Source organism: Globicephala melas, chromosome 2 (assembly GCF_963455315.2).
Source record: "Globicephala melas chromosome 2, mGloMel1.2, whole genome shotgun sequence".
Lineage (NCBI taxonomy): Eukaryota > Metazoa > Chordata > Mammalia > Artiodactyla > Delphinidae > Globicephala > Globicephala melas.
Window position 1 is genome coordinate 33,765,301 of NC_083315.2, and position 21,145 is coordinate 33,786,445.

Sequence of the window (21,145 nt, forward strand, 5' to 3'; positions counted from 1 at the left end):
TGAGGAAACTGAGGCTTAGAAAGGCAAAGGAGCTTGCCCAGTGGTGGAGCTACGAAGTGGAGAAATGACGATTTAGATCCACCATAGCCTGTGTTCGTAACTAGTGGGCTCCCAAACCCCCAGCAGAGATAGGACAGAGAACGGAATGATGGGGAAGAGCCACACGTGCCTGTGGGGTGGGATTCAAACCCAGCCCTGCTCAGTTATTAAGCACGGACAATAAGCGCACTGGAGGAAAGCGAACCTCTCACTTACGGTAAACAAGTAACTCGTCTAAACCTCTGGGCAGTAGGAGAGAAGAGAAAGGAAAGGGGTCTCGATTCGGTGATCCGTGCCTCTTCCTGCCCTGGAGGACCATGGCGAGAGGGCAGCGGAGGAGGACGCAGGGTAGGGGGGCGAGGCTGTGGCCCCTGCACTTGAGGGGCTTGCATTCTGGCTGGAGGGGTGAGGCATCCACACAGAGAGTCCACAGGAGGTGAGGACCCTGGGCGTGAGGGGGTCAGGGGCCCAGCTGCTCAGCCGAGGGAGCCAGGTCGTGAAGGGCAGGCAGAGCTTGGAGAGCAGAAAGGCTAAGGCACTGCAGGCAGGGGACACACGCAGGCAGCAGGATGCCTCGCTTATGCCCAGCTTCGCTATTTACTTTGAGTGACCTTGGACATCCATCTAACCTCTTAGAGGCTCTGGTTCCTCAACTCTGAAATGGGGGTGTGGTCTTCACCTTACAGGACTGCTGTTGAGGGTAAATCTCTTCTACTGACAGTCTACCATTTGGCAGGAATTGTGCCCAGCACTTTTAATGATTTATTTAGTATTATTTTTTTGCGGGGGGGGGGCTAAAATTATCTAACATGAAGTTTACCATCTTAGCCTTTTTTTTTTTTTTTTGGCCGCAGCGCGCGGCCTGTGGGGTCTCCATTCCCCAACCAGAGATTGAACCCGCGCCCCCTGCAGGTGAAGCGCGGAGTTTTAACCACTGGACTGCCAGGGAAGTCCCCCATCTTAGCCATTTTGAAGCGTGGAGTTCAAAATGAAGCGTGGCACGAAGGACGTTCACATTGTTTTGCAGCCATGACCACCAGCCATCTCCAAGGACTCTCCGTCTTGCCAAACCGACACTCTCTACCCCTTAAACAACTCTCATGCCCCCACCTCCCCGCCCCTGGAGATGACCATTTTACTTTATGTCTCCATGATTTTACTACTCTGCGTACTTCATACAAGTGACGTCATACGGTTTCGTCCTTTTGTGACTGGCATATTTCACGTAGCATAATGTCCTGTAGGCTCATCCGTGTTGTGGCATGTGTCACCATTCCCTTCCTTTTTAAGGCTGAATAAGATTCCGTTGTATGTATAGACCATATTTTGTATATCCATTCATTTGTTGATGGGCACTTGGGTTGCTTCCACCTTTTGGCTATTGTGAATAATGCTGCTATGAACATAGGTGTACAAATATCTGAGTCCCTGCTTTGCATCCTTTCTGGGTATATACCCAGAAGTAGAATTGCTGGATCATACGGTGATTCTAGTTTTAATGTTTTTGAGGAACTGCCATCCTGTTTTCCATCGGGGCTGCACCACTTTACACTCTCACCAGCCGTGTAAAAGTGTTTCAATTTCTCCGTATCCTAGTCAACACTTTTCATTTTCTATTTTTCTGATAGTAGCCATCCTCATGGGTGTGAAGGGACATCTCATGGTGGCTTGGATTTGCATTACCTTAATGATTAGTGATGTTGAGCCATCTCATGGTGGTTTGGATTTGCATTACCTTAATGATTAGTGATGTTGAGCATCTTTTCACGTGCTTGTTGGCCATTTGTATATCTCCTTTGGAAAATGGCTGCTCAAATCCTTTGCCCGTGTTTTACTTGGATTGTTTGTTTTTGTTTTTGAGTTGCAGGAGTATGATTTGCAAATGTCTTCTCCCATTTCCTGAGTTGCCTTTTCACTCTATTGATTGTGCCCTTTGTTGATTGATACACAGAATATTTTCATTTTGACATTGTCCAATTTATCTATTTTTTTCTTTTGTTGCCTGTGCTTTTGGTGTCAAACAACGTATTTCTTAAAACCCTCTGTTCTTACTGTGAAGTAGGTTCTATTGTTGTCATCATTTTACAGAAAACAAAATTGAGGTTTAGAAGGTTAAGTACCCTGTGCAAGTGTGTGCAGTTAGAAAATGGGGGCGCTGGGACTTGAACACAAGTCTGTTTGGCTCCAGGACTCAGACTTTTAACTATTACTCTAAGGTGATTAATTACCTGTGACAATAAGATGATTAGGGTGATGGTTATGACATCTTCGTTGTTGGTAACGATGACGATGATGATGTCCTGACAGCCTTAAGAATGGAATAGCTCCCAGAGGTAAACTCTGAAATGGTAACTTTGCCTAGTTTTGCAGCGAGTAGTGGGGAGAAGGTTGGAGAGTTGAGAGGGGCCGTCTTGGCAACCCTATTACTGACAGAGTTCGGACTTTACCTAGAAGATACTAGGGAACCATTGATGCCCAGGTGTTTTTGGAAATGGAATTTGTCGGCTCTTTGTAGAGTGGGTGTGAAGGAAAGAAACTAGACTCCAGGGACTCAGCTTGGGAGCCGGTACAGGACTCAGATCCTGATGCAAGAGTTTCCACTGTTTGCTTGAGGAGGTGATGGATATTTTCTAGGTCTCTGAACAGCAACTCAAAGAAGCTGTGGCCCAGGCTGTGGAGAATGTCAAGTTTGGAAAGGAGAGGCACCAGTGGAGTCTGGAAGGTAAGGAAACAGTGAACTTGCATGTGCAGTATCTTTGTCTTCTGAGAAAGCTTTGAGTTTAGCCATTAACTCACCCTCTCCAATGGATCTCCATCTTACAGATGAGGACATGGAGTGTGGGGGCCTGGGTTCCCCCGGAAGCCGGCTCTGACATGGGGTTTGGGCTGCAGGATGTTTATTCAGAAGCATCCTGGGCTCCACACCTGTGGAAGGGAGGGGAGTCACAGGGCTGGGCGGAGGGACGAGCTGAGCTGAGATGACGCCAGACAGCTTCCGCCAGCCCCTGGAGCTCAAATGGCCCCTCGGAGTTGTCCTGTTGGCAGAAATGGCTGGGCCTTTCTAGCCCCGTCTCCATCAGGCTTGGGAGACGGCTGCCCTTCGGGCGAGGTAGCTCTCTGTAGCCAAGGCGGTCCCTGGAGGGGCTGACAGCCACAGGCCATCTGCTCTCAGCACTCGGCACAGCTAGGACATCAAGCCCTTCCTTGAAAGGCCATGGAGGGGGTGCATCTCAGTCTCCATCACGTGGAGACTCAGAGCGTTTGAATGATTTTCCCAACCTAAAGTCACTGGTGCTGGGCACCGGACCCAAGACTGCCGAGCTCCAAACCAAAGTGACCTCGGAGGAGAATCGGACAGCCTGGGCAGGCGGCGTGCCCCCCGTGGCTCACCTTGGGAGCAAGGCCAGGGGTGGAGGTTCCCTTGTGCTTCCAATGCAGGTGTCAAAAGGCTGGAGAGCAGCTGGCACGGGCGGCCGACCTTGGAGAAGGACCGGGAGAAGAACTCAGCTCCCCCGCATCGCAGGGCTCCGAAGGTCATGATCCGCTCCAGCAGTGACAGCAGCTACATGTCGGGGTCCCCCGGGGGCAGCCCCAGCAGTGGCGGAGAGCAGCCGCCCTCCGACTTGGAAGTCAGCACGCGCAGCCCCAGCCTGCCCCTGGGGCCGGAGCCGGGGCTGCCTCCTGGGGCATCGTCCGGGCCGCCCCAGGAGAGCCCGGGCGGCCACCCGCCACTGAAACTGAAGAAATCCTTCGAGATCTTGGTGAGAAAGCCTACGTCCTCCAAGCCCAAGCCTCCACCCAGAAAATACTTTAAAAGTGACAGTGACCCTCAGAAGAGTCTGGAAGAGAGAGGGGGCTCCCGGTGCCCTTCTGGACACACCTTGCCCACCTGTGGCCAGGTAAGAGTATGCCCGATGGGTTGAGCGTTCACAGAGCGTTAGCCACGGGCAAAGGAGGATTCTCCTCCATCAGAGAGAAGAGGCTGGGCTCAAGCTTAGGGCCGACTGCGGAAAGAGAGGTTTGAAGCCCGGCACATCTCAACTGAAGCCCCAGTCTTGTCGATTGGCTTCTGTGTTCCCATCCATTACACCCTGGAATTCAGGGTTGTTTTCACAGCTCTCTAAGCCTCAGTTTCCTTATCTGTTAATTGGGGCCAAGTTTAGAGGCTCCCTCCACGGGCTAGCATGAGGATTAAATGGAACCGACCAAGCGGATGCCTAACAGACTGTCAGGCATAATGGTGTTCATTGCTGCATTGGCTCTTCCATCGCACCCCTAAAGACCTCATGTCCTCCCATCCCACTCCCCTCCGGGAAGGCAGGCTGACGGCCAGGCAGCTTCTACATCTTGGGCCGTTTTTATGCCCAGGCGCTGTGCTTTGTCTCAGTGAAGCCTGACAACCACCTGGGGATGAGGGTGCCCTTCATGCAAAGAGGAAACTGAGGGACTTGCTCAAGGTCACATTGCCAGTGGGTCACTTTATCACTAGGCTGTGCTGTCTTTCACGTCTTCCCCGACAGCTGCCTTCTCTGGGCAGGTGGAACTGGGAATCCCCTCTAACTATCTGTAAAGGAGGGTTGGTAAATTTCAGCAGGAATAAGAAACCCCAGAGAGGAAGCTATGGAGTAGGAGGGGTGAGAGTGAAGAAGGGAGAGGAAACCAGGTTACTGAAGAGGAAGCACGGTTTTGCAGGCCGGCAGGATGTGGCTGGTTAGCAATTCATGATGGAGTTGCCGACGTGGATCTGTTCCCCTGCCCCTCCTTTCTAAGCAAACATTTCATTTTCCTTCGAGCCTGAGACCTATAAGTCCAGGAGGGCAAATTAGGAACAGAGAGGCTGAGAAGCCAGGCTTTTACTTCGTCCCTGGAGAACCAGAAAAGGAGCGGATTTGCCAGAGCAGGTCTGCCCCAGCGATGCCCTTGGGCCACCTGGCCGGGTTGGACCAGATATGGGGCAGGGGAGTCTCCCCAAGTGAGGCTGCTGGAGGAGGAATCAGGGTTTCTGCTTCAAACCTCCTCCTTCTTCTTCTGCAGAAGAGGGAGATCTGCTGCAAGCAAAAGTCCCTTGTCTTTGCCACGCTGTGATGCCTCTTCCGCATCCGTCACTCCTGCCTGCACCCTCCCACCTTCTGCTGTGTCCCACGTGGCCCACAGAGCCTTCTACGGCCTTTTACAAAAGCACAACCGACACCACATTATTTTCCTGGGCGTTGGGGGTACAGAGAAAGAATTATAGCACAGCAAAAACAGGGGGCTGTTTGCTGCACGTCATTCTTAAAAATCTCCACCGCCATGCCTGGGGATTTCTCACTGGGTGTTTCTCTCCTTGGCCCCAGTGTATAACATCTCTCCATCCTTCTCTCCCTCCCTCCACCTCCTCCTTGTCCGTTTTCTGTCTCTATTTCTCTCTCTCTGTCCCCCCACCTTCCCCTCCCCTAGTCTTTTCTCTCCAGGGTCCCAAGACCCTTCTCAAGTTTTTATTACAACCTCCAAATCTTTTTCATCTACTGTAACTCAAGGGGACTTAACTTTCACTACCAAAATCACCTTCAGCGTATTCCCTTCAACAGAAGACCAATCCTCTCCCTTCTAGAAAATCAGCTTGAACTATCACTTGTGGTTAAAAATCACTTTCTCCCCTAAGTCCACGTCTCTGTCTTCTTTCCTTCTTTCCCTTCTCTCTCCCTCTTTCACCAAGCACTGTGCCAGGAAACACTATTTAGAGCAAAATTCAAGTAAAATCAAATTTATTTCAGGAGCTAATTAAAAAAAAAACAACTTCCATATAGAGGGTGCAACATCAGGTGTGCTGATGAAAGACAAAACACATCTGTGTCCGTTCCAAGATGCAAAGTTACTTTGACGACTGTGGTTGGTACCCAGAGCATCGGCCTATGAAAGTGTCAACCAATCATGGATATAGACAAGTGTCACCTCATCTTTCAGAGTTCCAACGGGGTGAAATTAAATTTCAGCCACATATCATTTTTTCCTGCTGATGAGTGTCTTAGATACCGTCAGTCTAATATTTTAAGCTTCTAAGGCCATGGCCAAGGCTTGCTTTTACGAAGGACTAGTTCAAGAAACGCAACGATTCCTTTGAGTTCGTTAGTCTCTCAGTGTTTCCAAGATGCCCCCCCTAGACTCAGTTCTACACTAGGGACCTTGGGCTGGGACACTGCTTTGGGAACGTATTTCTAACTTCTGTAGAATTTTCATTCCTAAAGAATGTTTATTGACGAAGTAGGTATTAAATCTCAGGCCACAGACATTTTCGATGTCTTTTTTAGTCCCAAATGGTGCATTTGTTCCTCCTTCCTTCCTTCTTTTTGGGAGGAAGCCTGCAGCCTTGTAATAGCCAGCCTGTCCTTCCACCTGACCCTGGAATGAGCAGAACACAGATGCCATCCACGGCAGCATGGCAGAGTATTTCCCTTGCAGAAAAGTTTAGGCAGCATCGTTTTGATGATGTCTGCCTTTTTTTTTTCTTTCTGAGTTGGTACTTTACTTATTCCTTCTACTGTGTATGTCTGTGTCTCTGGAATACTCTCCCTCAGCTTCTCTGCCTAGAAAATTCTTACCCTTTGCTCAAGAACCAGACAAAAAGCACTTCCCTTGGGAAGCCCTCAGCACCTCTCTGGGACAGAACTGCTGCTGGCTGCTTCCTCTGGGTCCTGACAGCATCTCTTTCATGCTGTATGAAAACCCAAACTCTAGTCGAGCATCGGATGGTTACTTGGTGCTTTCATCCCTAGGCTGGTTTGTGAAGGCTCAGTGGGGAAAACGATGCTGCCCTAGAATGGTAATATCACTCTGGGGGCTGCAAAGGGAAGTGATGGCACGGGTCCTGAGTATCTGTCATCCCTTGCAGCACGCTTTCTAAATAACTGAATAATGAATCACAGTGTAGAAAGCGACAGCCACGTTTTCCTCCAAGTGTTCTAACCTTAACTTAGTGAAGACTAGAGGGTAGTTCTTTGCCTGGTTCTCTTCCCTCCTGGGACGGGGGGTAGTTTTGCAGAATGCAGTGGTAAGTGAAGCAGTGACAGTCCCCCGTCCCCACTCCCAAGCCTCTTTTCCCTGTCACAGAGAGCCCAGGATCTCCACATATGTCAGTAGGATGAGCCCTTGTTCTGGATACCGGCTCGTGGGAAGCAGAGGGATGCTCTGGGCCTCCAGGAGGTGCTGGCTCCCTGGGTCAGCCAGGCAGGTACCACAGTGGAGGAAAGGCCCTTGACTGACAGGGCCGCTGCACTTCTCATTAAAGCATCTGAACGTCACCTCTCCAGTCCCAATCAAAGTGCGCCTTGCCTTCTCACAGCTGGAGGCTACCGTTTTGACACGGTCTTGCTTCCTGTTTACACCACAGGAAGCCAGCGAAGTACTGCCACCGCTGCCTGTGCAGGAAGGCGCAGCAGGGAGAAGCCCTCACGCCACTGCCTGCAGCCCAGGACCTGCAGTCGGCCCGCAGACGAGGTCCTCCTCAGAGGGCCGGCCGGGGAGGAGAGGAGGCAGCCCAGGTAGGTTTTCAATTAGATCTGCCAGGAGGAAGGAACTTCCGGATCAAGGTCCGGTGCTAAGGGAAGGACGGTGAGTTTGCCCAGGGCGTTGGAGGGTTCTGCACAACTCGACAGCTGGACTCGGACTCGGGCCGATGAACGGTCAGGAGTCCCCCGAGGCGGTGGGACTGCAGGACCGCGCGGTTGCCGTCCAGGGTGGGAACCTCCTGGCTGGATCTGTGATGCTGTGATGGGGGCGGGGGATGCAGGGGGAAGTCGGGCCAATCCAGACAGTCAGCTGGAGAAAGGGGCCCTCGGGAAAAGGTCCAGGACACGCCCACCCAACCACAGTGAGCAGCTGCTCCCTCTAGGGTGACAGCGTTCTAGTAAGCTGCGTTCAGCACTTCCAAGTCCGGGAACGCGGGGTCAGAGAGGGAGGAATCAACAGCATGTTGCTGGTGGTCACCGCCTCCTGCTGGGGGAGGGGGGCGTGGATGGAAGGGGTGTGCCCACATGGTGCCCCTGGCAGTGCTGGGACATGAGCTGAATATGCAGAGCTTTGTTAGAAAGAGCATCGGACCTGGGGTCAGGGAGACCAGGGTAGGAAGCCTGGCTCTGTCCTTCACGAGTGTGACTCTGGGCAGCTTTCTTTACTTTTCTGAGCCTCAATTCACTCATCAGCAAGTGGGAAATCACACAGCAGCCCAACATGTGATTCAGTTCAGCCAGCGTGTACTGAGCGCCGGCTTCTTAGGAAGGAGGGAGGGGAAGAGATAGAGATAGAGGTAGAGACAGAGACCGAGACGGGGAGAGAGAGAGAGAGAGAAGATGTGAGAATGAATGAGAGAAAGAAGAAAGACCAGTTCCTGCCATCAAGGAGCTCCCAGCAGTGGCAAGGTAATAACTGTGTCGGTTACAAACCTACATATTTATTACTGGACCTGTTTGAGAAACACTACGTGAAAAGCACACGGAAGGCTCTCAGAGGTTAAGGGACATTATGAATGGAAATAGCTAGCACGTCTCACCCAGAGCAGCGGCCCTACCACTGGAGGCTCCTCTCCCCGTCCCTCCCCTGAGTCCCCCCAACTGAGGAACTTGCCAGGGAATACCTTGGTGTTCTACTGGCAAGAGCTCCTCGCCCCAGTTTGCAGAGGGCTCTCCTGTAGAACGTCTGACTACTGAGTCTTACGACAGGCCCTGCAGCAGAGCGATATGTAAATGCAGAAGCAGGCTGAGGGGGCTGGGCTCACGTGGTACAGCCCCCGGCGTCAGTACTGACCACCCTGGCCTGTGGGATGTTGCAGAAGGTCTCCTGGGCATCTTCAAGGCTTAGTGCTCTCCATGGTTTGCATACCTTGAGGGCTGGCGTTGAGACCAGGGGCAGGAGGAGTCAGCCCTCCTTAAACTGGGTTGCATTCTGATACCAGCATCCCCCAGAGCATGGGACCAGAGCAGCATACTCCTGACCAGGGCGAGATCAGACCTGGGGTGACCCGAGGGCCACGCATCTACTTGGCTTCTTGGCTGTGCAGGACTTGGGGGCCGGCCTCCGTCTGTTCCTGGGAAAGAGTCCAGGCAGACTCCCCTCTTCTGGCTTGTGCAAGACTGGCTTCCAAGAAAGACCACCAGTGGTGAGGGGCTGAACTTGACTAGGCGTGCCTGAGAGAGCAGGTTGGAATGACCTGTGGGGCTGCTCCGACACCAATGCCCAGGCTGCATCCCCGGTGTATTACATCAGCACCCAGGGCTGGACGTCAGCATTCTTGAGGTCCTCCAGATTCCAATGTACCAGCCAAGTTTGGGAATCGTTGTCACAGAGCTTCTTTCTACCTGGAATCCTCTCATCAGCTCTTTAGGTAGGGGGAATGCTCCCTTGCCGAGCAAGCTGGGTAATTCTTTGAGTAGGGAGAGCAGCAAACTCACATGACTTCAGGCACCAGCTGGATGCTTTAATGTGGGAAATGCCGACCTGGTGAGGGTGAGGGCTGTGACTGCGCAGAGCTGGGGTGTGCCCCGTCGGAAGGCGTGCACGCCCACTTTTGCTTTTTAATGACATGGCGGTCCAAACCAAATACGGCTGCCCATGTGTGACCCTTGGCTTAAAAGTTTAAAAGGTAAGAGGACCGCTTTGACCTGTAAAGTTCTAATGAGTTATCTAAGAGGCTATTTATTGGAAAGAATACGAAAGTGGGGAATCAGGAGACAGGGGTTCTCACCCTGGCTCTGCCAGTAGATGACCCCTTACCCTCATGACTGTTGGGTTCCTCAGTCATACAATGTCAGAGATCAGACTAGGTATTCTATGCGAACCCTTGTAGCTCTAAAATGCTGGGATGCTGTGGAGATGACTCACAGCTCTGGTCCTCTGGTTCTGTGTCCCTGCCTGTTCACCCTCAGCCAGGTAATGGCACGTGGGGTAGCAGCTCACCCGACAAGGGATCCACCACTTCTGCTTGTCGTCTCCTCTAGCATCCTTGCTATTCATCGTTGAAACTAGAACTTAGGAAGAAAACCCACGATCAGGTGTAACGCACAGCTTTGGCCTTTCTGCTCCCCAGTGACGCCAACGTCTCCGATAAAACACCCACTGCTTAAGCGGCAGGCTCGGATGGACTATACCCTTGATATCACCGCCGAAGACCCTTGGGTTAGAATTTCTGACTGCATCAAAAATCTCTTTAGCCCCGTCATGAGTGAGAATCATAGCCACGCGCCACTGCAGCCCGTCGTCACGCTGGGTGAGGAAGATGGGATTCAGGGCCACCCAGATGGGACTGTGCCCAAACTGGACACCACCAGTGGCGGTCCCACAGTTTACAAGTCGGCAGATGGCAGCACGGTGAAGAAGGGTCCTCCAGTGGCCCCCAAGCCCACCTGGTTTCGCCAAAGCTTGAAAGATTTGAGGAATCGTGCCCAAAGGCAGCCCCCAGAGGCAGTCTCCGCCAGCCAGCCGACACCCACCTCCAGGGAGCGCCCAGGGCCACCCCTACGGGCCTCCTCTTCCATCAAGCAAAGGATCAGCTCCTTTGAAACCTTTGGCTCTTCTCACCGGCCTGACAAAGGAGCCCAGAGACTAAGCCTCCAGCCCTCCAGCTCCTCCGGGGCGGAAGCAAAACCTCCTGGGGAGCAAGAGGGAGGACGGGGTTCTCGGGCTCCTGGTGTCTCAGGGCGAGGGGCTCCCCCCGCCGTGGAGCAGCAGTGGCCAGAGCCAGAACAGCTGCCCCGGGCCTCCCTCGCGGCCCTGGAGGCCAGCGACCCCGGTGTGCCGGAGTCCCCTCCCCCCGGACAGCAGCCCGGTCAGAAAACCCTCTCCTCGGACCCCGACCCTCTCTCAAGGCTGCTGGCGACGCAGATGGAGGGATCTCGAGGCCCAGGGGTCAAGATACCAAGCCAGCGGGCACGGAGCTTCCCCCTGAGCAGGACCCAGTCCTGCGAGATGAAGCCACTGGATGAAAAGACCAGTAAACTCTACTCCATCAGCAGCCAGGTGTCATCGGCTGTCATGAAGTCCCTGCTGTGCCTTCCGTCTTCCGTCTCCTGTGGCCAGACCTCCTGCAGCCCCAAGGAAGGGGCGTCGCCCCCCATGGCGTCCAGTGAAGATCCTGCTGCAATTAGCTCTGCTGAATCTCCTGCCTCAGACACGGGCTTCTCGCTCAAGTGAGTGTCTCTGCCCAGTGTTGAACTTTCTTGCCTTTATTCCTCTTATAATCCTCTGTCTTGTAAAACATCACCCAGGTTTGCTAAAGGATTGTTCCACCTGTTCTTTGAAACACGCGCGCGTGCGCGCGTGCGTGCGTGTGTGTCACACCTCTGCCTTCTGTATTAAGGAGTTTTCACAACACCCGGCCTTGGGAGGGGTGGGAGGTGGGGGACAGAACTGGCCCCCTGCTGAATTACACGTGCATATTGGAACTAGTGCACCTTGGACATATCCGGCCATTGCTCAGGAAGACCCGAACGAGGCCAGGAGATGATCCCTTGGGGGTTCTTGCCACCTCCCTCTCTCCAAAGAAATCCACCTGTACTCTGCACAGGGTTCAGCCTCCTGGCCTGGGAGTTTGGACACCTGAGCCCCAGTCCCATCTCCCACACTGACGCCCTGACCGTGAGCTGGTTCCTTCCACACTCCCCCTCGGTTTCCTCTTCAGTTGAAATCAGGAGCTGGGCAAGACCTGCTCCACAGAACCGGGGGCGCGGGGGGCTCCCAGCAGTGCCCCAGAGCTCCTGCTGCAGGGCTGGGGTTTAGTCTTCCCTCTTGAATCAGAACAACCGTGCATTGATCAGTATTACGTATTGTTCTTATATTGCTGAGAAATGTTTGAGACTCACTGACGCAGATGTTCTATCAGGTGCCACCTACTGTGAGGGAACAGGAGAGATCCTCCAAAACAGCGTCCCCAACCATTTTGGCACCAGGGACCAGTTCTGTGCAGAAAATTTTTCCACGGACCCGGGGGGAGGGGGAGGTTCAGGCTGTAATGGGAGCAATAGGGAGCGAGGGGGGCGGCAGATGGAGCTTCGCTCGCTCGCCCGCCGCTCACCTCCTGCTGTGCGGCCCGGGGGTTGGGGACCCCTGCACCAAGACACCCCCGGATCAGGGGCTGAAGAGCCAGACCAGCTCAAGCACTAGAGTTGGTCAGTGGTAGAATCGTAGCCTTTACTATTTAGGCTTCCCAGGAGCTTGCTCTTTCTGGCTGAGAGCCTGTTCTTCTGGAACTGCAAGGCTCACCATGAGCAATTACTGCTGTGAGACGCCCTCCACCTTGTGTAGTGATTAGGTGCTAAGGTGGGATAGGCAGGTGCTGACAACATCTGTGAAGGAGGCCAAGGTGAGTGTGTGTGTGAAAGGACATCCGTCTTGGTGGCCATCTAGGTGCAGATTTGTCCAAAGCATAGTTATACTCTGGGGTGAGGTGCTGAGGTTCTGAACACAGACTTTGGAGTCAGACACACGATGATCTGTGATTTCGAATCCCAGATCTCGGCCTTTTGTAACCACGTGACCATAGACAAGTTATTCCCCCTCCCTAAGCCCCAATTTCCTCATCTCTATAGTGGAGGGATGCTGGTATCTATTTGTGAATTTGCTGCACCAAATAATAGAACGAACATTAGCACCGTCTTGGAAGAGAGTAATTATGCTGAGGATGTTAGCTCTTATTAATATCATGATTCATGCTGTGTGCGGGTCCTCCCTACGAAAGCCTTTCAGAGCTGAGAGAATACACAGAGGGTCTCGGTGAGCCCACGGAAGCTGACGGCTCCGACCACGGCACTTCTCAGTCTGGTCAATCAGTGATCTCCCTGCTGAGCTCCGAGGAATTAAAGAAGCTCATAGAGGAAGTGAAGGTTCTGGATGAAGCAACGTTAAAGGTAGGTTTCTTTTATAAGCACTTGCAGAGATGAAGGCCTTGCTGTGAGCAGTGTGGTCACCTCAGGTGGGCCGGAGGGGAAGCAGCGCGCGCTGCCTGGGCTCCTTGAGGTCGAGAAGGGAGTTCCCAGGGGCTGACACCAGACTCGGGTTGTATCCTGCCCGGGGCAGAGGGGCGGTGTATCACTGGACCACAGTAAGACCTTCCGGTGTAGGGAGCTTTGTAGCTCATGAAGTGCTTTCAGTCCTAGACTTATTGTATCTTTTTGACCCTTTAATAAATGAGGAAGGCGAGGTTCAAGGTCACAGAGCCTAGGTTTTCTATGTCCACGTTCCGTGCTCTTTCCACGTCCCACGGGCTGCCTGCCCAGTGTGCGTCTCCAGGGCGATGCTGCGTGGGAGTGAGCCATCCATTGCAAGTTCTGATCTCTTGCCTGAAGACTTGCCCTGCACACCGAGAGGTGACTGATCCCAGGGCTGTAAGGGTTCCCACACTTCAGTCAAGTCATTCTGAAAGTCCCACTTCCCCTAGGCCTTCTGAGCACGACCCAGAGGTGCATGGAGAGGAAGTGGTCAGAAAGAGCTGAGGCCCATTCAGCTCAGATGAGCTCGGGCTCATGGGCCTTGCATCCGCCTGGGCTGCCCTAGTCCATGCAGGCTTTTTGTGCTGGAATCATCCAGACTGGGATGAGAGGATAAGGAGGGACCATAGCTGGTGCTCCCTAGATCCAGGGTAGGGGTGAGTCTGACAAGATGCCCTGGGCCGGGATTCATCCTCTGGGGCTCTCACTCATCACCTGGGCACTGGGACCATCATCCCCAGGGCCTAATTCAAATGAAATAACAGAGGCAAAATTGTTGCATAAAATACAAAGAGCGGTCCTGCCTGGGGTGTTCCTGGGACAGTATTTGCTTTCCCATTTGACAAAGGGCTCTTATAGGGCAAGTAAGCTGACACTTGGGTCAAAGTTGGGAGATGTGGGCCAGTGCTGTCGTAGAGGCGAGACAGTGAGGTCCATTCATCCCTTCATCCTTCCTGGGTCTTGGGGACTCCAGATCAAATGATCATAGAGCCAGCCGCGCAGCAGATGCTCTGTTGGTGCCAGAGCAAGTGAATTCTTTGACATAAGGTTATTCCCTCGCTCTAAGGCACAAACTGGTGGCCCGAGAGCCTGCAGGTATACTTTATGTGGTCTGCATGGTGCTTTTTAAAAAAGTATTGTATTCTAAGTATTATCAAACCTGAATCAAAACCTGGATTTCTGGCTGCTCTCTTTTTATAAAAGGAACGAACGATCTTGTAGCACTGGGTCTGCATTCCTATGTAGCCGTGGGTCCTCTTAAGCAGATGTGCTCTCAGGTCTCTGCAGTTCCTGTCGCTCACATCTGCCCATTTTGCTCTTTGAAGTCATCTGCCTGGGTCCTGTATGCATTTGAGTTTGAGACCCCTCCACCATCGAGACCGGAATGAGGGTCTCTGACTTTAGACACTGCAGAGCGATTGTTCTGGCTCCAGCTGAGCCCAGGCGCAGGCCGGGAAGTACTGTGTGTGCCTGGGTGTGTGTGTGTGTGTGTGTGTGTGTGTGTGTGTGTGTGTGCGCGTGCATGCGTGCATGTGTGTTCTAGGGCAAGGAGTCAGCTGGGCTCCTAAATGCAGCTGCTGTGCCACATGGAGCAGCAGGTGTAAAGACAGAGCAGCCAACTTCTGCAAAACAGCCCTGCTCCCAGCTGTGCTGACCCAGAGTCCTACAGGCTGACCTCATCTTGTCCCACGCCAAGGTGCCAGAGCTGTGTTATCTCACACGCTGGGATTTCCAACTGACTTAGTAGCACCCAGCCCTGTCTCCGTACAAATGTGGATGTGGATTGCGTGAATAGGAGAGGAAAAGAACTCTATTGGTTGCCTTATGCACATTTTTTTTTTTCTTCTGAGCTTCCCATGACTCCAGGAATTATAGTCTTCTCTTTACAAATGATGAAATGGGTCTGATGTACCTGGGAGCGTGGCCAAGCTGGGGTTTGAGAACGAATCAGCCTGATGTTGGAACACTTGTTAAACTGTTCACGCTGTTGCAATAAAATGTTTTTTAATATATATGTTTCCTTCTGCAGCAATTAGACAACATCCATGTTACCATCTTGCACAAGGAGGAAGGGGCTGGCCTTGGGTTCACCTTGGCAGGAGGTGCGGATCTAGAAAACAAGGTGATCACGGTGAGTGGCCCAGCCATGGGGGCGCGTCAGAGCCAGAGGTGACGGCCCTGGGAGGGGGGAGCACTTACTAGGAGAGATCAGAGGAATGCATGACCCCAGGCCACTGGGTGTGAGGTTAGGGCAGGAGCTTAAGATCCTTTTCAAGAAGGTTTACAGCCAGGATTGAAGACCTGGCTGTGATATGTAGCACAGCACACCTAGATGGAAAGAGGCGTCACCTGGACAGAAAGAGCCCTTGGGAAGGCAGGTCCTGTACAGGAGGCTGTTTTCCTGGGTTTGCGCACTGGGAGATTGGGGATGTTAACATGCACGATTGCGAAGCAGATCTGATGGTTGGTTGAGGGCAATGGGGCCCAGCTGGAAAGATCAGGAACTGCACAGCGCAACCCAGGATGCGCATGAGGCTTCAGATCTCACAGTCGAGCCCCCTGTTCTCTCAGGACCAACTAGAGCCCGGGGTAAGACTGGGGAAGGCATCGATCCTGGATCATCTGCGTCTTCCCCTGTGGACCCTGTCTTCTTGGTCCACACAGTCTGATCAGCATTGGCTGCTGCCCTCTGCCCACTATGTAGGCTACCTGCACCTGACCCAGATGGTTTCTGGTCATCCCATCTTCATGGACCCAGCTGTGACATGGCTGCTTCATCTCCCCAAAGCTGAGTGCACTGGCGTCACCCCCATGGCTGTGTTGTCTCAGCATATCCTTCATGTGGACTCATCTGAACTCCCTTGCTCAGCTGAAAACAAACCCTCCAGCTCACAGGGGCAGCCAGCGTTAAACACACCACACCCCCTGGCAGTGGTAACTTGGTCCATTCCTATTGGTCACTTTGGAGTCAGTTGTGTGTGAGCAGCAGCTTCCTCCTTTGTAAGCAAGCTCTCTACCGCATAAAAGCACGTAAAACCAATGAGGACCTGCTTCTGACACTAAACACCTAGCAGAGCATCATAAAGACGTTCCTGATGGTGCAGTTTGCTTTCTATTTGAAGAGAAGAAAAGAGAGTTTGCCTGTGGGACGAGTATTTTGGATCTGTGGGTCTTTCCTTGAGCCGGGACTTCTCTGCATCCCATTTGCTCGCCATCCCTGAGACACTGCCTCAAAAACCAGGAGCGATACACACCAGCTGATCATATGCACCAGACTTCCCCTTTCTCCTTCCGTGTTTGAGCGCTTCCCTTCCTTTCCAGATTCATTAAAAGAGAACTCACATTGAGCACCGTCCATGACCAAGAGCGAGCTGGGCTCTCACTGGCATGTTCAAGTCATCTTCCCCGTACCTCAGGATGGGGGATTGGGGGCATGTATGCTTCATTTATAGAGGACAGACTGAGACGCAGAGCAGAGATTCTGCTTCCTACTTGGGTCTTATAACCAAGGGATTTTGACCACATCTGACCCCATAACAGACTTTTTCTAACACTGAAACAGGTTAGAGAAACAAAGAACCTTGTTCAGATGATAACAGCAAAACAACACGCAGCAGAGTTTAGTGATTGCCCGTCCATGCTGTCATTCAGTCCTCTTCATTAAGCACGTTAGAATTTACATCATTAGAAAGGCTGAGGCAGAGACATGAGATGTTTTAATCCCACATATTTTTCAGAAAGGAAATGGGGGTGGGCGATGGTCCCTTTTAACTGGAGTTAAAGGATCAGAATTTCTAGGGTAGGAGTTTTAAAAATGTCTAGACTTCCTAGGATAGGAATTCTGCATTCTGCAGAAGATGGGGCCTGAGAATTTCTCTATGGAAAAAAGGATGCTTTGCTGAAACTTTGGGGGATCACTGTGTTATACGGCCTGTTCTTAGAGAATTATCATGCCAAATAGCACTGTAGAGTCTCTAGGATTTTTTTTTAAACTGTAGGCATTTTCAGAGCTTATGTTTTATCCAATGTTCTTAATTTTCTTAGACTTCAGAAACTTTTCTTACACAATACCTATTAATATGGCACAGAATCAGTGCTTGAATTAAAGTACTCTGGGAAATGCTGATGCAGAGCACATAAGGCAAAAGATTTTAACTGAATGTTAACGAATTGTAGTGATATAGTCTCGGACATTGTGTTGGGAAGGATTCTGAGGGCCAATCTGGCCATTTTTGCTAATGACCTCTGGTCTGGGTGGAGGAGGGAATGCTGGCTAGCAGTCCTAATCTAGGACACATTTCGTCTTATTTTTTTGGCCCAGGGATCTGCTGGGTTTGACTAACTGGTTCAGATCCTCCTGCAGCAAGAATCTAGATCCGATACGGTGATTCCCGGCTCCTGACTTCCTTTGGTTTGCTCAGGTTCACAGGGTGTTCCCCAACGGGTTGGCCTCCCAGGAAGGGACTATTCAGAAGGGCAACGAGGTTCTCTCCATCAACGGCAAGTCTCTCAAAGGGGCCACACACAATGATGCTCTGGCCATCCTTCGCCAAGCTCGGGACCCCAGGCAAGCCGTGATTGTCACAAGGAAGCCAACTGTGGAGACCACGCCAGACCTCAACTCTTCCACAGATTCTGCAGCCTCAGCCTCGGTGGCCGGTGACGTTTCCATAGATTCCTGTAAGTTCTCCCCACATGGTGGAAGCCCCATGGGCCACATCACCTTTGGACAGGTGAGGCCCATGCCGGCAGGGCTGCGCAGTCATTTGTGGCCCCCAGAACACGTGGCCTGGCTTGTATGCCGCCCGGCACGCATGCCTGGGTTTATCTGTACACATGCACAGATTTGCCGGGAGCATTAGCCAGGCACACTTGAGAGCGCCCCTAACAGTCCCCCTGTTTTCTCAGCAGCAGAGGCCACCGTCTGCACAGTGACCCTGGAGAAGACCTCTGCAGGCCTGGGCTTCAGTCTGGAAGGAGGGAAGGGCTCCCTGCAAGGGGACAAGCCTCTGACTGTTAACAGGATCTTCAAAGGTGCGTGTGCGTATGCCTCTCAGCCTTCGCTCCAGTTGCGGGTGTCCGGCCGGGCCCCCCAGAGGCTTCTGAGCACCTTCTAGGCCATGTCGGTTTCCCACAACCCCAGGCCCTTTTGGGAGGCAGGCAAGCCTGTTAAGGACTCCGCTTTGCTTTTTCTCCCCGTTCTCCTTGGCTCAGATCCCTTTAATCTCCCTGTTTTACTGGGTCCTTGTACGTGACCCAGCCCTGGGCCTGGTTCAGCTTGGCAGGGCCGGGGCTAGGGTGAGGCAAGTGAGGCACTGCCCCGGGTGCAGAATTGAAGGCGGCACCGTAATATTCAGTAATCAAGATACATACTGTTTCAGTGCAATATTTTTAAAACTTGAAATTAATTCAGAAAGTCCACAATGAACAAAATATCAAGTTGTGAAACAAAGACAGAGTCTGACTTTCCAGGGGCACAACTCAGCCTTACTCACCTCACCCTAACCCTGGACCTGTCTGCTCCTACCTTTATTCAGAATTTTGAGATTTTGTTCATCATGGACTGGGGAGCAAGCCAGCCTCTAGTGGGGGGTCACTTGGGTTTTCCTGTGAAAATCATGAATGGCCTGCAGCTGTCACAGGCGATCACCTTGATTCTTCACTGCCTCTCATGCTGGACCCCCTGAGTCACAGAGCAGGGAGCTGTGGACAGGGGGTCACGTGGCCTGCGCTCTGGTCTAGCTCTGCTTCTAACTTCCTGAGCGACTGCTGCCTTCTGCACCTGAGGCTCCTTACCTATAAGAAGAGGTGTGGGTGTGTGTCTGAGGGCTCTTAGTACTGGCACCAGAGGTCCTCCCAGCTCTGCTCCCCAGACCCCAGGCGCCCCCACTGCAGATTGGTTTTGTTAGCGGGAAATCCGTTACAGCTGCTGAAACCCAGGGGGCGGACCAAGGCTCACGTGGAGCTTCCCCAGAAACCCACGTTGACTCCAGTTCTGCGAAAGATTTTTTTTTTTTGGCGGTACGCGGGCCTCTCCCTGTTGTGGCCTCTCCCGTTGCGGAGCACAGGCTCCGACGCGCAGGCTCAGCGGCCATGGCTCACGGGCCCAGCCGCTCCGCGGCATGTGGGATCTTCCCGGACCGGGGCACGAACCCGTGTCCCCTGCATCGGCAGGCGGACTCCCAACCACTGCGCCACCAGGGACGCCCTGGGAAAGATTTTTTTAACTTTGAAGGTCAACTTGGAATGAGCGTAGGGCTCAAAGTCGAGAGACCTGGATTCCAGTGTTAGTTCTGCCCCTAATGGCAGCATGACCCTGGGCAAGTCCCTTCACCATCTTGGCCCCAGTTGCTTACGTGGGGATGTAAGGGACCAAGGGAGCTGGAGTCCACAGCTGCACCACTCAGCAGCTTTGGAGCTTGTGGGAGCTGCTTGAGTCCTTGGTTTCCTCCCACATGGAAAGGGAATACTAACAGAGCATACATACCTCATAGGACTATCGCCATAAATGCCAAGTGTTAACACAGTGCCTGTTATATATAATTGCCCAATATATTTTAGCTAATTTTATTTTTTTTTGAGAAATGTCTGCTTAGATACTTGGCCCATTTTATTTAGTTATTTATTTATTTCTTGGGCGCACCGCACAGCATGCGGGATGTTAGTTCCCCGACCAGGGATCAAACCCACGCCCCGCCCCCCGCCATGGAAGCGCGGAGTCCTAACCACTAGACCGCCAGGGAAGTCCCTAGCTATTTTTTTATTAGGATCATCATTACTATTATCTTTTACTCTTATTAAATATTTGCAGATATCATTGTGTCAAACAGATGGGAAATTTTCTTTCAACACCAGCAGTAAGAGGGCACTCTTTCCCTACGTGACTCTGAAGGAGTGGGAGCCGTATGTGATTATGTCCTCTTTACGTGGACCCAGGGGTCTTCTCCAGGCCATTCAGAGCCAAAAGCACTGTGAAGATTGTTTCGTGAACATCCCACCAGCTCCATTCCCACACCACCCAATGCCCGGCCACCTCATTAGGAGTAGAGAGAACACATGTGCGGGGGAGGGATGTTGGGTATTGGGATGGTATCCAAGGAGGCTTAGAGGAGGACCCGGGTCCCTGGGGAGGTCTCCCCAGCCAGGCTCTGGCTTGCAGCTGCTCGAAATCTCCCTTCTCTGGGGACAGCGTGGGCCTCACCTCTCCCAAGGGCCACGGAGAGCTGGAGCCTGGTGTGCCAGCCTTGAAGTCACCGTTTTATGAGATGTCTCATTTCAGAACGACCACCGAGTTCCGGAGGGATGGGTGCCAGTTGCCTTCTGAGCTGTCCCGGCTCCTCAGAGACCAAGGGTAGGAAGTAACTGCTTGTTCCACGGTCACCTGTGGGACTCATTCTCTTCTCTCTCATCCCAGGGGCAGCCTCAGAACAAAGTGAGACGGTCCAGCCAGGAGATGAAATCTTACAGTTGGCCAGCACTGCCATGCAGGGCCTCACACGGTTTGAAGCCTGGAACATCATTAAGGCGCTGCCTGATGGACCTGTCACTATCGTCCTCAGGAGGAAGAGCCTCCAGTCCAAGGGGACCACAGCTGCTGGAGACCCCTAGGCCCAGCGCCAGAGCTGACACCAGAGCCAACTGCGTGCAGCTCTCCACAACCGCTAATTCTCAGGGTCACTGCTAACCCCACCCCGATGGGGGAAAGCACAGGTGTGCTTCCTGGTGGCTGCTTGCCCACGTCCGGACGGACCTTCTGGAACGTCACCCAACAAGCGGGCTGTCCCAGAAAGTTAGGGCAGAGTCACACTGGGGTGGCTGATACAAACTACAGACTATGTCTAGAGAGAGCTTACTGATAATATTGTGGTGCTGTAAATAAAATGGATATATGACAACTGGATATGAAATCCATGTTTTGCTTTGCAGATCTTCTAAGGACCATCACTGTGTCTTGATCCACCCCAAACAGCACCCTCTGTTGTTCCCATGACTCTGCAATGGTGGCAGATTTGGAGGGGGACAGCACGTTCTGGTCCACTTGACATCAGCTGGCCCAAGTCAAAGGCCGGAGGCTGGAACCACCCGCAGGGTCACTCACTCACTCACACGTCGGGCCGCTGTTGTTGGCTGCTGGCTGGGAACTCAGCTGG

At 52.6% G+C, this 21,145-nt stretch overlaps 1 protein-coding gene across 9 annotated transcripts in view; it reads left to right on the top strand.

Moving 5' to 3' along the window:
* Window positions 1–20,889, top strand: part of IL16 (interleukin 16) — a 103,518-nt gene extending 82,629 nt beyond the window's left edge. For 8 of the 9 annotated variants that reach the window (XM_060293765.1, XM_060293764.1, XM_060293768.1 and 5 more), the window contains 9 exons: window positions 2,674–2,761; window positions 3,478–3,938; window positions 7,409–7,559; window positions 10,100–11,198; window positions 12,746–12,914; window positions 15,025–15,126; window positions 17,417–17,675; window positions 17,904–18,029; window positions 20,410–20,889. In XM_060293765.1, coding sequence (XP_060149748.1) covers window positions 2,674–2,761; window positions 3,478–3,938; window positions 7,409–7,559; window positions 10,100–11,198; window positions 12,746–12,914; window positions 15,025–15,126; window positions 17,417–17,675; window positions 17,904–18,029; window positions 20,410–20,603 — 2,649 coding nt within the window. In that variant the 3' untranslated portion in view covers window positions 20,604–20,889. The remainder of the gene's footprint in view (window positions 1–2,673; window positions 2,762–3,477; window positions 3,939–7,408; window positions 7,560–10,099; window positions 11,199–12,745; window positions 12,915–15,024; window positions 15,127–17,416; window positions 17,676–17,903; window positions 18,030–20,409) is intronic. The other variant, XM_060293767.2, reaches the window with a different exon arrangement.
* The last annotated feature ends 256 nt before the right edge of the window (window positions 20,890–21,145 follow it).